This window comes from Anomaloglossus baeobatrachus, chromosome 2, assembly GCF_048569485.1.
Source record: "Anomaloglossus baeobatrachus isolate aAnoBae1 chromosome 2, aAnoBae1.hap1, whole genome shotgun sequence".
Lineage (NCBI taxonomy): Eukaryota > Metazoa > Chordata > Amphibia > Anura > Aromobatidae > Anomaloglossus > Anomaloglossus baeobatrachus.
This window is the reverse complement of record NC_134354.1, coordinates 160,769,861-160,786,210: the sequence shown is the minus strand read 5'-3', so window position 1 is coordinate 160,786,210 and position 16,350 is coordinate 160,769,861. Positions and strand designations below refer to the sequence as shown.

Below are 16,350 nucleotides of genomic sequence, written 5' to 3'. Positions count from 1 at the left end.
AATCACCCAGATGAGTTCTGTGAATTTGTGAAAAGCAACACAGAGCAAATGAGGGAGGCATTCGCCACAGCCTTCTCAAAGTTGAAACCGGAAACGTCCCAACAAGTTGTTCAGGAAACCTTGATAATGAAAAGCAGTCATACTTTTGACAAGAAACAACTTGAGTTGTCATCCGCAGTGGTTAACATGATATGTGAGGGCATGTTTCCTGCCTCCATATTGGAGGAACCCACCTTTAAATGTCTTCTGAAAACTCTAGATCCTCGGTATGAAATTCCTAGCCGGAAGTACATTTGTAGTCGGTTGTTGCCGGAGAAATATCACACGGTTAGAGATGTTATACTAAAAGAGTTGGTGGATGTTTTGTGGTGTGGCATTTCTGCTGACATGTGGAAGAGTGAAAGCCAGAACAGATCATATGTTACCCTTTTTGTCCACTTTTTAGCTACTGGTGTTTCTCATTATTTTACCATCGGCTCCCGGTGTTTGAAGACACTTGAAGTACCCGAGGAGAACAAAGCAGAGTCCATTACTAGAGTGTTGTATGAAACCTTTATAGAGTGGGGAATTAGCGCAAAAGTGTTTGGAACCACCACTGACTATAGTAAAGATATTATAAAGGCATGCTCTCTTCTGGATATTCCCATCAACATGCCTTGCGTGGGTCAGACATTTAATAAGGGAATACAACAAGCTTTTCAACTCCCAAAGCTCTGTGGACTTCTTTCAAGGTGTAGAAAGTTGGTGGAATATTTTCAACAATCGACAGTTGCGATGTACATGCTCTGTGAGAAGCAAAAACAGCAAAACACAATTTCTTGTATGCTCATAAGCGACCGAGTTTCCTGGTGGGGCAGCACACTTGCAATGTTACAGCGTCTTAAGGAGCAGCAGTTCACCATAGCAGGTGTTTTGCTTGAGGATAGTAATAACCATCATCTCATGCTAGAGGCTAGTGAGTGGAATACAATCGAAGGCCTTGTTGACCTACTACAACCTTTTAAGCAAGTTGTAGAAATGTTGTCAATCTCAAAGTATCCCACTATAAGCATGGTAAAGCCTCTACTACACATGCTACTTAACACTTCGTTGAATATCAAAGACACAGACTTAAAAGAAATCAGCATGGCAAAGGAGGTCATTGCCAAAGTTTTGTCAACTACCTATCAGCAGACACCAGAAATAGATATGTTCTTGAATGTTGCAACATTTTTGGATCCCAGGTACAAAAGACTTCCCTTCCTATCTGCATTTGAACGTTCTCAAGTTGAAAACCGTGTTATTGAGGAGGCCAAGGCCCTGCTAGACAGAAGCAAGGACACCTCAAGATCTGAGGATAAGGTATTTCCAATTACAGATGAACCTCCAATGAAAAAATTAGTTGTGTCATCTATTCCTCCTACGTCAAGCAGCATCAATAATATGCTAGCAGAAATATTCTGCCAGTCTGGAGCTCCAGAAGATCAAGAGGAGTGTCATGCCCAGGTCGTTGAGGAGCTGAGCAATTTTAAATCCCAAAAAGTTCTTGGACTAAATGAGGATCCTCTGAAATGGTGGTCTGATCGTTTGGCACTATTTCCTCTTCTACCAAAAGTTCTCCAAAAATATTGGTGCATTGCTCCCACAAGAGTGTTCCCTGAACGTCTCTTTAGTTCATCAATGAACGTCATAAATGCCAAAAGAAACCGATTAGCTCCTGCTCACGTGGATGAACAAGTATTTTTGTATGAAAATGCACGAAATTCTTCAGTAGCGGAGCCAGAAGATGACGATGAAGGAGATTGGGGCCTGCAACAAGAACAGTTTTTTAATTTCAGTGACTCCGTTTCTGTAGGAAATAGTTTCTTTTCAATTAGGGATAGTGGGTTTATTTAAGATTTACCCTGGTGGTACAGTTGTAATTTAATGAAATACATGTATATATTTTATTAGCTATGGTGTTTGTCTTTTGGGCTGCCATTTTAGAATTTGTGTAATCGATTTTTTTTTTTTTTTTTAAATCCTTTTGTTTTAGACACTAAATTTGGGTCTTCACATGACAGATGTAAGATACATAGTTCTATATTAGAGGTTGTCCACTACAATGCATAGTGGCCACATCGATTTTAAGCTGAAAAAGAAGGCTTTTTCCAATCACCTTCTGTTGCCATTTCTGCCTGTGAGCGGCGCTATCGCTGTCCACTCAGTCTCCATCACGTCACCCCCGGCTTCAGTGGTCTCTGGTGTCCATTGATGTCATGTCAAGTTCTGGAATTGGAAGTTGATCCGGCATCACCGTCAGGAGACCGTGTCCCGCCTCGGTGATGCCAGGTCAACTTCCAATTCTGGAACTTGACGTGACATCACCAGAAATCAGGGGTCACTTCAGCTCGGGTCATGTGACTGGAGATGAGCGGACAGCGATAGCGCCGCTCACAGGCAGAATTGGCAACAAAAGGTATTTTGAAAAAGCCTTCAGTCACAATTGATATGGCCACTATGCTTTGTAGTGGACCACCTCTTTAATGTAGTGGCCCTTTATCTAAATTTCGGATTTTCAACAATTATGTTTATTCTGCTGCTAAAGTAATGTACAATAATCTGACTCATTGTTTTAATGGTGTGTTCATTTTATTAGTATGATCAACCCCATATTAATGGTTCCTTTAGCGGGCTTGGATTCATTGATAAACATTCTAATTTTTTATCAGGTTACAATTAATAGGGTTTTTTTTTTTTTTGGGAGGGCTGTACATGGAGATTTTTTTTTTTTTTTATTTAACATGGCTGTGTATTACAATGGACTGCAGTTGTCACAGCTATATGGGACTCAAATGTTCCTATGGACTTCAACTTTTAATAGTCATTCTTTAAAAAAAAAAAAAAAAAACAAAAAAAAAGTATGCTCCTCCCAATTGGCTATGTACACTTGCAAACTATGTTGCTTCTTAAATTGCCTACATTTTGTGATGTGCTAGGGAAAAAAAACCCTGCAGCAGGCAGACCCCATAATATTTTTCTGCAATGTGTCCCTATCATTTTTTTGGGTAACCTTTTTAATATGAGAAAAAATAGAATAGATATCAGGATGATGACTGCCAAATCTATATACACTATGTTTATTAGCTGTTTGGGTATCGTGCAGACATTTAGGTTGACACATGAGATGCCCTTAAAACGCATGGAAATTTTTAAAGGGTTAATCCTATCTCCAAGATCTTATCCCCAATGTGTAGTAGGTATAAGGCCTAAGCCACACGGCGAGAAAAACAGTGTGAGTGGAGTGTGATAAAACATCGCATTCCCCTCGGACCAATTCTAGCCTGTGTGTCAGCACACATGAGCGATTATTTTCTCAGCCCTAATCGGACCGACCAAACAATCGCAGCATGCCGCGATTGTAAGCTGAGACTTTCTCTCGCACCCATTCAAGTGAATGGGGCGAGAGAAAAATCGCACTGCACTCGCGGTACACCGGTGTACTGCCAGTGCAGTGCGAGAATGGCAATAGCCGGCTACGCAGGAGAGAGGGAGAGAAATCCCCCCCACCCCTCCTGAGTGCCGGCCCGCCCCCCCGCAGCTGAGGTCTGCTCGCACGAACGGACCTCAGTTGCAAGGACACACGCATGACACTCGGCTCTGCTGTACTGCCAGCACGAGCCGAGTGTCATGCAAGTGGATCGCAGTAGTCCCCGTGTGGCCCCAGCCTTACAATATTATTAGCAAATACCTCCAATTAGAATTGTAGTATAGTTCTCCTGATTCGCTATGTCTCTTACCTCATGTGCAGGGCATTGCACGAACTTAGGTATGCATGGTTACGACCACGCATATGGTGACAGTTTAATTACTTACTAGTGGTCGCAATCATGGATACCTAAGGTCCTGCAATGCCCTGCACATGAGGTGACATAGTGAATGAGAACAACTATACTACATTTCTAATAGGTATTTGCTAATATTATTATTATTACTCCTACTACATATTAGGATATGATCTTGGAGATGGGAATACCCCTGTAGGTTTTGCTTCAAAGTTGCATATTTGTAAGTGTAGATGCATTGACTCAAGTGGAAAAAAAGACTGCAAATGTGGACATCATACTGCTAGTATTAAAGGGAACCTGTCATAAAATATCTGGTCTTTGTAAAGTGAACCTGTCATGCCCCCAAATGTTAACTTTCAGATATAGGGTTAATCTCAGGGTTAATAGCATTAGTTTGCTGTCTGCCCACCTTACTGAAAGTTTTACTCAGTGGGAGAAAATAAACTTTATTCCTCCCAAGAGCGCCGGCTTTGTCAAGCATTGGGGCCCAGAGTGTATAGAGGCGCCGCTCAGTACACAGGGAGTGGCAGCGGTATGCATGACCTGGCACCTTGGCAGCACATCTGAGCGAGCTGTAAATCAAAGTGCTGGGGTGTGCTTACAGGTACCACTCACTATGTACTGAGTGATTGTTAACACCGTGCCGGCACGTCTGTGTGACTGAAAGATGGCAGCTCCAGAGAGGAATAAAGTTCATTTTCTCCCACTGACTGCCCTTTCGGTAGGGCGGTCAGACATCATTGTATTATTAACCTGCAGATTAACACTATATATCTGCAGATTAATTGGATTTAAAGGGAATCTGTCACCACTTCTTTGGCCTATAAGCTGCGGCTACCACCACCATGCTCTTATATACAGCATTCTAACATGCTGTATGTAAGAGCCCAGGCCGGGAGTATAACATAAAAAACACTTTATAATACTTACCTAACCTTTGCGCTGTGGGCCTAATGGGCGTCTCCGTTTTCCAGTGCCGGCGCCGCCTCTTTTGGCCATCTTTGTTGTCCTTCTTGGTGCATGACTGGTCCGACATCATCCACACTCGCCGGCATTCAGGTCATGAGCAGGCCGCGTCATGCACGCAGGCTTCAGAAAGAGGACAAAGGTGGCCGAAAGAGGAGGCGCCGGACAACGGAGACACCCATTAGGCCCACAGCGTGACCGTTAGGTAAGTATTATAAAGAATTTTTTATGTTATACCTCCGGCCTGGGCTCTTATATACAGCATGTTAGAATGCTGCATATAAGAGCCTGGTGGTGGTGGCCACAGCTTAAAGCCAAAAAACTGGCGACAGGTTCCCTTTAAGGCACTTGGTGACTGGTTTCCTTTTATATAAATCTATGTTTATAAAGTACATATCAATATCAATTTAAACAAGTTTGTGTAAAGCGGAAAGTTAAAGGCAGGGAGAAAATGCAGGAAACTCATCATGTGCTGGTCTGATCCCGCCATCCGGACTCCTGTGCTGGGCGATAATGGCACCCACTGTTCCTGGACTGAGGTCCTGTTCGCACTGGTTTATAACTGGGCTATTTTTTATGACTAGATAATAGAACATATAGTTGCTAGATATTTCCCTTGTTTATGGTGACTAGAGCTATCATTGAAGAGAAGGTATCACCTAGACTTATATTTACTAGTGAAAACTCCGGTATAACAATTACATTACAGCAATTACATGGACCATACTGGAGATATTCTTTGATGTACTTTAGGCAGATCTAGGGGTTGAGCGGTGTTTTCTTATTTATCTAGCTATGTAATGTGTAATTCTGATTTAGAATTTGGGTCTCATCCCATTATCGGTGTAATATTAGGTTTAATGGACTAATAAAACTCCAAAATATCAGTGACCCATGTCATTAAAATAAATTTTTGTTAAACATTTTAAATATAAAATCTTAATTGAAACATAAGCCCATTTTTAATGACAAATTCCCTTTAAGAGTAGTTGTTTTTAAAAGGATCTGTCCGGATATTTTTGCTATTTATTCTGAGAGCAACATGATGTAAGGAGTAGAGACCTTGATTCCGGGGATGTCACTTACTAGGCTGTCTGCTGTAGTCTCTATACAATCAATTGTTTTATCAGCAGGATATTATCACTGTAGGAATATGTATGGCTGAAAACCAGTCCAGCTAATCTTTGTAACCCCGCCTCCACCACTGATTGGTAGCTTGCTGACTATGCACAGTGTACATTGGAAGCTGCCAATCAGGGGTTTGAGCAGGGTAATACACCGCTCAGCATTCTGACCAGTGCTGCATCTATGGCAGAGAAAGCAGCTATTATATCAAAACTGCACCAAGCCGTCCAGTAATTGATACATCACTGGAATCAGTCTCTCTACCCCTACATCATGCTGCTCTCAGATTACATAATAAATACCTGAAGACAGATTACTTTTTAATTTTTTTTATCTTGTATTCATGGCACATGTTCTCAGATATTCATGTTCTGTTTGTTACATGGTGTTTTCTGTCTGAAGGTACAAATAAATGTAAGTAATTTGTACAAGCAATTAGCAAATATTAAAGTGCTTTACCCCTACACTACTGCTCTGTTATTGTGTCACAATGAGTATGCTCTGTATTCATGAGATCGGTATATTATGCTGCATCATCGATTTATTTGATTCCTTTTAGTAAAAGTTTTTGTTTTGTTGTTTAGAAGAACTAAACTGAATATTCCAAGAGATTGTGAGGCAATATATACATCGTACATTATAAAAGCCACTATTTCTAAGGGCAGCATATCACCTTCCTGGGGATGTCCATCCAGGTTCTACATCTCTTCCAGTTGTCATTGGATCCATCCTACAGCTATAGTGCCTCTACCACTGACAGACTATATTCTACATTTAGAATACATTCTACTCTTTTTGGCACTATATAATCTCGCTCACTAGTTTGTCCCCCCCCTTCCCGATTTGACCTCATCAGCTATATTAATAAAGCTGGGTGTTTGATTTCACATCATTGATCTGTTAGCTGATTTTCAGCAGAGAACCATAGTTCTGCAATCCATTCTGCTGTGCTCACACAACACTAGACATAGCAGATCTGACGTGACTAGAGCTGTGTTTGATGCCTTTTACTGACAATTTATGTTTGTGGAACTTCAAGTGCTGTCCTGTTTGTGCTATAACAAAAAGTAATTATTTGCCATATCCTAAGCATCAACAGGGCAGCATTTCCAGTCTCGCATCACTGATCTATCAGCAACAGGCATTGAACAGAGCTCAGCCCTGCTTGCCTTGGCTAAGTTCACATTTCCGCTAAAATGTATCAGTCGAAATCCACCGCTATGGTAAACAACGGAATCCGTTTAGCGGATTCCGTTGTGTCCCATAGACTTGCATTAGTGGCGGATTGCGACTGATGACCCTGCGTTGCGTCTGCTGCGTCGCGGTCCGTCGTTTTTTGACTGACCGCCGGGCGGGGAGCAACGAAGAATGTAACATTTTTCGGGCCGTCGAAAACAACGCACCGCGCAGGAATCCGTCGCCATCCGCCACACATGCAATGTATGTCTATGGTGCTGGATTCCGTCGTAATCCATCTTACGACGGAATCCAGCGCTGGATTCCGCCATGCTTTACTGAGCATGCCCAGCATGTTTGGCACGCCCACTGGGCTGTCCCAAACACAAACGGATCATGACTGATCCGTCAAAAAATGGACGCACAGCGGATGTAACGGACGCAACTGATCAGTTTTTTCACAGGATTCCTGTGAAAGGAATCCTGTGAAAAACACATCAGTTGCATCAGTTGACATCTAAAAAACAACTGATCCGTTGCTGACGGACCTGACGGATTGAAAACAACGGAAGTGTGAACTTACCCTTAGTTATGCAGTGCTCCTTTGTGCTGGTAGAGAGGAGTGCAGGAATGTTTATCTCTGCTGGAAACAAGCTAACAGATCTAGAATGTAAAACACATCGGCAGCTATAAGGATACATATGGCTGAAGATAAAATTGGTAAGAGTTATGTACAGGCCATACAGTGCACAGAGGAATAGTAAAGTGCCATGGAATAAATGGCGCTATAATAATTAATAATAATAGTACATTCTAAACATAAATTAGTTTGATCATGTACCAGATATTGACTTTGTATATAGCTGAGCATCGTACAGCAGAGCTATGTTGGAAGTCTATGCAATTTTACACATTTGTAAATCTGCCGTTTTCTGGCATAGCTTTAGGCTGTGTGTCCACGTTCGGGATTCACAGCGTTTTGGACGTATCGGGTTTTATCTGCTTCCAAAACGCTGCGTTGAACAGTGCAAGCACAGTAGATGGGATTTCTGGAAATCCCACATCCACTGTGTTTGGTTTTTCACGCAGTGAAAACTGACATGTGGTGTGGCTTCCCGAGCCGCAGCATGTCAAATCTCTGCTGCGGAGACGCTGGTGTTCTCCGAAGGGAGAATCTGTCAGGTTTTAGGGTTGTTGCTGAGCAACATTGAGCTCCAGCTCCCTCCCAAGATTTTCTATTGGGTTCCAGTCTGAAGGCTGCCTAGGCCACACTCCAGGACCTTAAAATGCTTCTTACGGAGTCATTCCATAGTTGCCCTGGCTGTGTGTTTCAAGTCATTGTCATGCTGGATGACCCAGCCATGACCCATCTTCAATGTTCTTACTGAGGGAAGGAGGTTGTAGGCCTAAATCTCGTGATATATGACCCCATCCATCCACCCTTTAATACGGTGCAGTCGTCCTGTCTGCTATACAGAAAGTCAAGCCCAAAGTGTAAAGTTCACGGTTGGGACTGTGTTCTCTGGGTTGCACTCATCTTCCTTCTTCTTTCTTCAAACATGGCGAGTGATGATGTGTTGATGCCAAAAAGTTATATTTCTCTAGTCCCTTCCACGACAGCATAGGAGGTTGTCTCTCCACGCCCTAATTGGGACAGGAAGTTCAAGAGGTTTAAAAGGACCCTCCCACCTCCCACAGCCAGTGTCTTTCCTGTCCCCATGGGGCATGGAGAGGTTTTTATTTTTCTCCTATGCTGTGGTGGCCGGCGAACTACAGTATAATATTTTTTTTTTTTCTTTCTTCCCCTGTTACCTTTAGCCGGACAGCATCGGTCGGGCCTTCACCGCTCGTCCCTTGCTGTTCCCTCACGCTGTGGGGGACCGCTGCTCCAGCCTTCCGGAGCCTCCTTAGGGGTGATGCAGGCTGTTGAGCTCCCCGGCCGGCGTCCTCCCTGAGCCGCCGGCCGCTTCCTGCATGCACGCTGCCGGAGCGATCCGGAAGTGCTCCCGGGGGCGGGACTTCCGGTATTGCGGACTTCCGGTCGAGCGCTTCCGGTTTGCGGAGGCAGCGTGGAGGACACGCCGACGGTGACACGGCCTGTCCAGGACCGGATGCGGGAGGCGGGGAAAGTCTACCGTCACTGGGGGGGCAGGCCCTTTTGCATAAGGGCTGCCGTGAAGACGTCAGATCATGGTAAGCAACCGTGCTCCCTGTCATGTCTTCCGCTGCAGCTGCATCTGCAGAACCCAGTGTGCCCCCTGCTACTGTAAGTATGGAGGGGAATGGTCCCTCGGACATAGGTCTCAGTCAGAGGATTTATGGATCTCTGGTCTGTGTTTTCTAGGAGGACAAGGCCACCAAGAAAACTGACAGAAATGACAAGTCAGAGAAGCCTGAGAAGTCAGAAAAAGCTGACAAGTCCGATAAGCCTGATAGACCTGACAGAATGGAAAAAATTAAAAAATGTCCTATCTGTATAAAGAAGCTCCCTGCAGTATGGGATAAAAAGCTTTGCCAGCAATGTACGGACCAGATTATTAGGGCCGAACAACCGTCCCTGATAGACGAGTTGCGGTCCATGATGAAACAGGAGATTAGGGCCTCACTGGCCTCCCTTCCTGCTCCTGGGCCTGCTCCTGGCCCTGCGCCTGGCCCTGCTCCTGGACCCTCTCCTCCAAAAAAGAGGAGACTCCAGTCGACCCCGTCTGATCAGGAGGACGCTGATTCCACCTCTGAGGGTCCTGATGAAGGATTTCCCTCTGGGGGGTCTGACCAGTCCTTTCTGTTTCCCTCAGAAGATTTGGGGGATCTTATTGGGGCAGTTCGGAGCACTATGGGATTAGAGGAAGTGCAGTGTCTTCCCTCAATCCAAGACGAAATGTTTGCTGGCCTGAAGTCAGTCAAACAGTTAGGATTCCCAGTTCATGCCAATGTTTTGGATATTGTCTCTCAAGAATGGGAATTTCCTGAGAGGCGGGTACGGAGTGACCTAGACGCCGGTTTCCTCTGGAACCTTCTGGATTACATTGGGAGGTCCCAAGAGTAGACGTTCAGGCGGCTAGGGTAGCTAAGCAAACGGCTCTTCCTTTTGAAGATACTTCCCAACTGAAGGATCAGATGGATAGGAAGGTAGAAGGCCTGATGAAGCGGTCCTGGGAGGCATCGTCTTCTTCTATTCAGGCTAACATTGCCTCCACCTGTGTATCCAGGTCCCTAATTAGGTGGTTAGACCAGTTGAAGGCTCATATTTCCCAGGGGACCCCTAGGGAGGAATTACTGGAATCCCTTCCCTTGCTTAGGAAGGCTACCAGTTTTTTGGCAGATACCTCGGTAGAATCCGTTTGCCTGGCGGCCAGGACCTCGGTTCTTTCTAACTCTGCCAGACGTGCCCTCTGGCTTAAGGCCTGGAGCGGAGACTCCACCTCCAAAATGAGGCTTTGTTCCCTTCCGTTTAAAGGGGATTTGGTGTTTGGGCCTGCCCTGGATGATATTCTGGACAAGGCGACCGATCGTAAGGCCTTGCCCGATCCTAGACCCAACAGGAAGCGGTCCTTTCGTCCCTCGATGCCTCAGGCCTCCCAGCCCAGAGGGAAAGGGAAGGCAGGCAGGTGGAGCTATCCCAAGGGTAGAGGGAGAAACATCCTCATCCCTCCCCATCAGCAACGTCCTCAGCAGGACAAACAGTGACTCGGCCCGGGTGGGGGGACGACTCTCGGCGTTTCTTCCCCAGTGGCGGTCCATAACCACCTGCCAATGGGTTCTGAAGATCGTCTCGGAGGGTCTCCTAATAGAATTCATCTCCCCCCCTCGTCCGGGTCTCCGAGTCACTGCTCTGGCATCGCAGGTTTCACAGGCTCTGTTGTACGCAAAAATTATAGAGCTAATGCACTCGGGGGTCGTTTCCCCAGTCCCGAGTCAGGAAGAAGGGGTAGGACACTACTCCCGCCTCTTCCTTGTCAAGAAGCCGTCTGGCGACGTCCGAATAATTATCAATTTAAAACATCTAAACCGTCAGGTCAGGTACCGGCGGTTCAAGATGGAGTCAGTAAAATCAGCTATTCCCCTGATAGGTCTACACCACCAGATGGCCTCTATAGATCTGAAAGACGCCTACTTCCATGTACCCGTCCATCCGAGTCACAGGCAATACCTCAGGTTTGCGGTGCTGCACGGGGAGGAAGTGCTTCATTTCCAATTCAATGTACTTCCCTTCGGGATCTCCTCGGCTCCAAGGATCTTTTCGAAGATCATGGCAGAGGTGGTCGCCTTCATAAGATTGCAGGGTATCTGTCTGGTTCCATATTTGGACGACTTTCTTCTCATGGCTCCATCTGCTCCAACCCTCCGGAGCCATGTGGAAAAGTCTTTGGGAATCCTTCGGTCCCTGGGATGGATTCCCAATCTCAAAAATTCACAGTTAACCCCCTCCTCCACTCGGCAGTTTCTCGGAGTGCTGCTGGACTCCGACAGGCATCTTTTCTCCCAGAGGGCCACAGGGTAGCTCTGTTAGCCAAAATATCAAAGCTTCGCAGGCAGACTCGCCCGACGCTTCGAGCGGCGATGTCAGCTCTGGGTTCCATGACGTCCTGCATTCCCTCAGTCAGGTGGGCGCAGGCCCATTCCCGGTGTCTCCAGGATCATATCCTGGCGCATTTGGGACAGACTCCCGTCATCCCTAAACAGACGGTTTCGCCTCTCGGGGTCCGTCTCCTCATCCCTTCTCTGGTGGCTGCGTCCCGCCAACCTACAGGTGGGGGTTGCCTGGACTCAGACACCCCTGGTTACACTGACCACAGATGCCAGCCTACGAGGATGGGGGGCAATGGTGGCAAACTCCCCATTTCAAGGGGTCTGGAGTCCTTACGTCAGCTCCCAATCCTCCAACTACCGGGAGCTCAGGGCAGTCAGGGAAGCCCTCCTTGCGGCTCAGGACCTCGTCCGGGACTCTCACGTCCTGGTGTATTCAGACAATGTCACAACAGTGGCACATCTCCGCCATCAGGGCAGTACACGCTCAGGCGCCCTGAAGTCAGTGTCCTCCCGAATCTTTCAATGGGCGGAACAATCTCTGCTCTCCCTTTCTGCGGTCCATCTGAAGGGCTCCCTAAATCTTCAGGTGGATTTCCTGAGTCGTCTATCTAATCCATTGCATTGGGGCCTAATACGTGATGAGACATATTGGGGCTCTGTAGGTATGTCTAAGCCGATCGGGAATGGTGGGGCGTGCTCGCGGGGCTGACGCGTCCCCAGCGGTCACGTGGGGCCTTCCTGTCGGGTGAGATAACCTGCATTAGCTCCGATCTGAATCCCCATTGGCCTAACGTTACATCAATCATTTGATGATTGGGAGACGTGATTCCGGCACCTATGACGACTTCCGGTTCCCACCAGGAAGTGCGTCCTTAGTTACCATGTAAATCGGGCCGTGGACTGACAGTATGCCTGCTTACCCGGCCTGAGATATTTGGAGTTATTTAAATGTAGCGACTTAATAGCGATTGACGCACAGGCACTAATAATTAATTTATTTAACATACTGCGATTGTTTCTATGCAGGTTAGATAACCCCTCACGGCCACATTACATCGGTCACTTCCGGTCACGTGTCACGCTCAGCCATACAGCTGTCTTTTCCACACTGGGAGGGATATATAAGAGTCTAACAGATCCTAGGCTCATTACTCTGGTTTTCCACCTTGATAAAGCTACCAAATTGCAGCGAAACGCGCGTCGGATGGAGACCTTTGGCTACTCTTAGGGATACTTCTTTACCACCACTGGGACTGCCTTCTTTCATGCCGGTCGCACCGCAACCTCTTGTTGCACTACATTGCACTCAGCACTTTAGGTAAGAGAACTTCCTTGCCCTGCACATTGCGGTTGTTTGTTTTATTAGTGCTTTTGTAGTGGGCTTTCAACATTATTTAACCCTTTGCGGTGCTCCATGCTTGATCACCATGACTTCCTACCATTATATGGTGGGGAACCACGGTTTGATGTAAACTTGTACCTTCAATTTAAGGCAGCCCCTCCTGCTTTGGAACATCTAATCCTCTTACCCTCTAAATTCGTAGCCCATACTTTATATAGATGTTTATATGTCTAACTTATGGTTAATTGGACGGCTATTATGAATTTTCTGGGTAGAGTATACAACCTATCCCTGAGTAAAATACCCTTGTAGTGTATACTTTTTAAGTCTTATTCCTTGTTGTGTATTCAATAAAAAGTAATTATATTTGCACTTTACTCTCGTTCTCCTGCATTTTATTCTTAATATGAGTAGTGCTGGCACTCTCCCTACCTCACCTTGGTAGGCTTAGTGCTTATATTTATGGCTCTCCTTGTGCGATACGTGTTGTTAATTATTGTTCCTGTGCTTCTCACAGATTTCTCGCATACGAGCATGGATTTTCGTGCCCGAGATCGGGCCTGGTCGGCACATTTCGACAGTGTTCTGAATGATCACAACAAGAATACCACTAGTGATGCCAATTCGTCAAATTGTGATACTCTGATTTTTAAATATAAGGAGTTGCTGAAAAGGAGATTAAGAATTTGCTGGAACCGTGCATTGCTCTCGAAATACCTCGACAGAGACATGGTCCCTCGTGGCTTACGGGTCCAGATATTCCCATCTTTTCCGGTGGAGGATCCCTCCTTCCGTGAGAAGTGGGAGTGTCTGGCCCAAACATGCTCCTTGGGATTTTTGTCTCTGCTGAGGGATTACAACACCACAACCCTCTCCACTATGGAGGTGGAATTGGAGGAACTTGAGCGTACTATTAAAAGCAAATGCACAGCTGATGTTGTCACTGGGATGGAGGCAGAGATTGAAAAAGAGTTGTCCAAATTGGAGAAAGAGATCTGCGGGCAAAAATTGAAAAAATTTAACAGAGATCTGGGTGATTATGCCAGTTCCGCAGCATATAGGTGGCAGATTAGATCCAGAATGGGTCCCCGAGGTAGAACCATCTCCCGTAGCCATTCAGCTTCCGTGTCATCCCTTACCTCGTTTGGAGACTCATCGGAGGCTTCGGGAGGTGCCAATGAGGCTGAAACAAGTGTTGGTGCCCGAGTAAAAACTACTCGCAACAAGCAACAGACCACCAGGCAGGGGGGAAGAAATAGACTTCAGGTGATTAACCTTTCCAAATATATACTTTCTAATGATCAGTTGGAAGTACTATCAAGAGGTCTTACCTTCTCCCCTGTCAACAATTTCGACTTCTTCACAGCTCTAAAGGACACCCATCTATTTGCACGTAAACTGATATTGAAGAGGCTCCATCATAGACGGGACAACACGGGACTGGATAGCCCTGCGGAAAGGGAGGCTCTACAGGTCTTGGAGGACCTGCTTGAAGAACAGTCCAGTGCCATAACAGGTGTGTTCCCCAGGGCTCTACTGCCCAGATCTACCAAGTTTCCCCCCTTGTCTCTTTGCCCTGCTATTGAGGTTTTCACCCGTCTAGTGTCTAATGACCTTAGGCAAATTCCATCTCGGAGACGGTGTGATAACCTCACAGGTAGACAGAGACTGGCACTGGATGAGCTAAACAACATACCTGATATAGTCATTAAACCAGCAGACAAGGGGGGCAACATTGTGATCTGGGCAGTGGAAAACTATGAGAAGGAAGCCTTCAGGCAGTTGCGTGATAGGAACACCTATTCTAAACTATCATATAATCCGATGCAGTCCTTCTCGCTTGGTCTTTCCAAAATCCTTGAGTCGGCATCTGGGGCCGGTATTATTACCAACAAAATGGTTGACGGGCTCTCCACCAAATATCCCAAGGTACCCACCTTCTACTTGTTACCTAAAATCCATAAGGATGCCCTCTGCCCCCCGGGGCGCCCTATCGTGTCCGGCATAGGAGGCCTGTGTGATCCCATTTGTAAATTTATTGACTATCATCTGAAACCCTTGGTTGAAACCTTGCCCTCCTATGTTCGTGACACGACCGATGTGCTCCGGCGGATCGATGGTATCTTTATGGATTCTAACATGATGATTGTAACAGCTGACGTGGAGAGCCTGTATACCTGCATATCCCATCAAGATGGGTTGGAGGCTACCCGCCTTTTTCTGGAGATGGGCAGTCGGGATGGCGAACTTAATAAATTTATCCTTGAGCTGCTCCACTTTGCCCTTACACATAATTTTTTTATTTTTAAGGACCAATTTTATCTGCAGCAGCGGGGCACTGCCATGGGGGCGGCCTGTGCCCCCTCGTATGCCAACCTCTTCCTCGGTATGTGGGAGAGGTTGGTATTTGGCGAGGGTGGCGCTGGGCTTAGCTCCCATGTGCAGTGCTGGCTCAGATATATTGATGACGTTTTGTTTTTTTGGCAGGGCACAGTGGAGCAGCTCGACGAATTCATGGGGCATTTGAACACTAATAATCTTAACATCAAATTAACTTATAAGCATAGCAGCAGGTGCATTGACTTTCTGGATATTAACATCGAGGTGGACCCTATGTCGGTGATCCAGACGAGTGTCCATCGGAAGTCCACCTCAGTCAATGCCCTGCTGCATGCCTCATCAGCCCATACACCTTCTACAATACGCGCCATCCCGACTGGCCAGTTCTTGAGAACGAGGCGGATTTGTTCGTCCAATGATGCTTTTGAATTGCAGTCGGCCGACCTCAGATGCCGATTCAGGGACCGAGGGTATAGTAATCGCTGTATCCGGAAGGGGTATTTACGCGCTAAGCGGACTCCCCGTCAGCAATTACTCCAATACAATCCTAAGTCTCAAAAATCTGACCCTCCTGTTCGTTTCATAGGCACTTATAACAGCCATTGGCAGACCATGCGGGAAATCCTGATCAGGCACTGGCCTGTTCTTCGATCGGATCCCATCCTGGCAGATGTCCTCTCGTCTGGTCCCCTTATGACGGCTCGCCGTTCAAAAAATCTTCGAGACATTCTGGTAAGAAGCCACTATATACCACCGATTTCCAATCCTTTCAGTACCCGTGGCCCCTTGCTTGGGTGTTTTCCATGTGGACGATGTTTGGCCTGCCAGAACATCACCCGTACCTCTTCATTTACATCAGCCAATGGCACCAGGACGTTTGATATACGGTGTCATATTACGTGTGCTACTACACACGTTATTTATCACGCTACGTGCCCTTGCTCCCTCGTGTATATTGGCCTCACCTCACGGGAGTTGAGGATACGCACGAGGGAGCATGTGCGGGATATCAGTGCCGCCAAAGATGCGATTGATCCCACTACGTTGAAGACACTCCCTAGGCAT

The 16,350-nt window shown here is 46.3% G+C and overlaps 2 protein-coding genes across 5 annotated transcripts in view; both read left to right on the top strand.

Annotated features, from left to right (window-relative positions):
• Positions 1-2,246, top strand: part of ZBED1 (zinc finger BED-type containing 1) — a 13,124-nt gene extending 10,878 nt beyond the window's left edge. For all 3 annotated transcript variants that reach the window (XM_075335464.1, XM_075335463.1, XM_075335465.1), the window contains exon 2: positions 1-2,246. This exon is cut by the window's left edge. In XM_075335464.1, coding sequence (XP_075191579.1) covers positions 1-1,875 — 1,875 coding nt within the window. In that variant the 3' untranslated portion in view covers positions 1,876-2,246.
• The window catches only part of DHRSX (dehydrogenase/reductase X-linked), a 405,907-nt gene that overhangs the window by 10,994 nt on the left and 378,563 nt on the right, over positions 1-16,350 (top strand). The window lies entirely within an intron of this gene.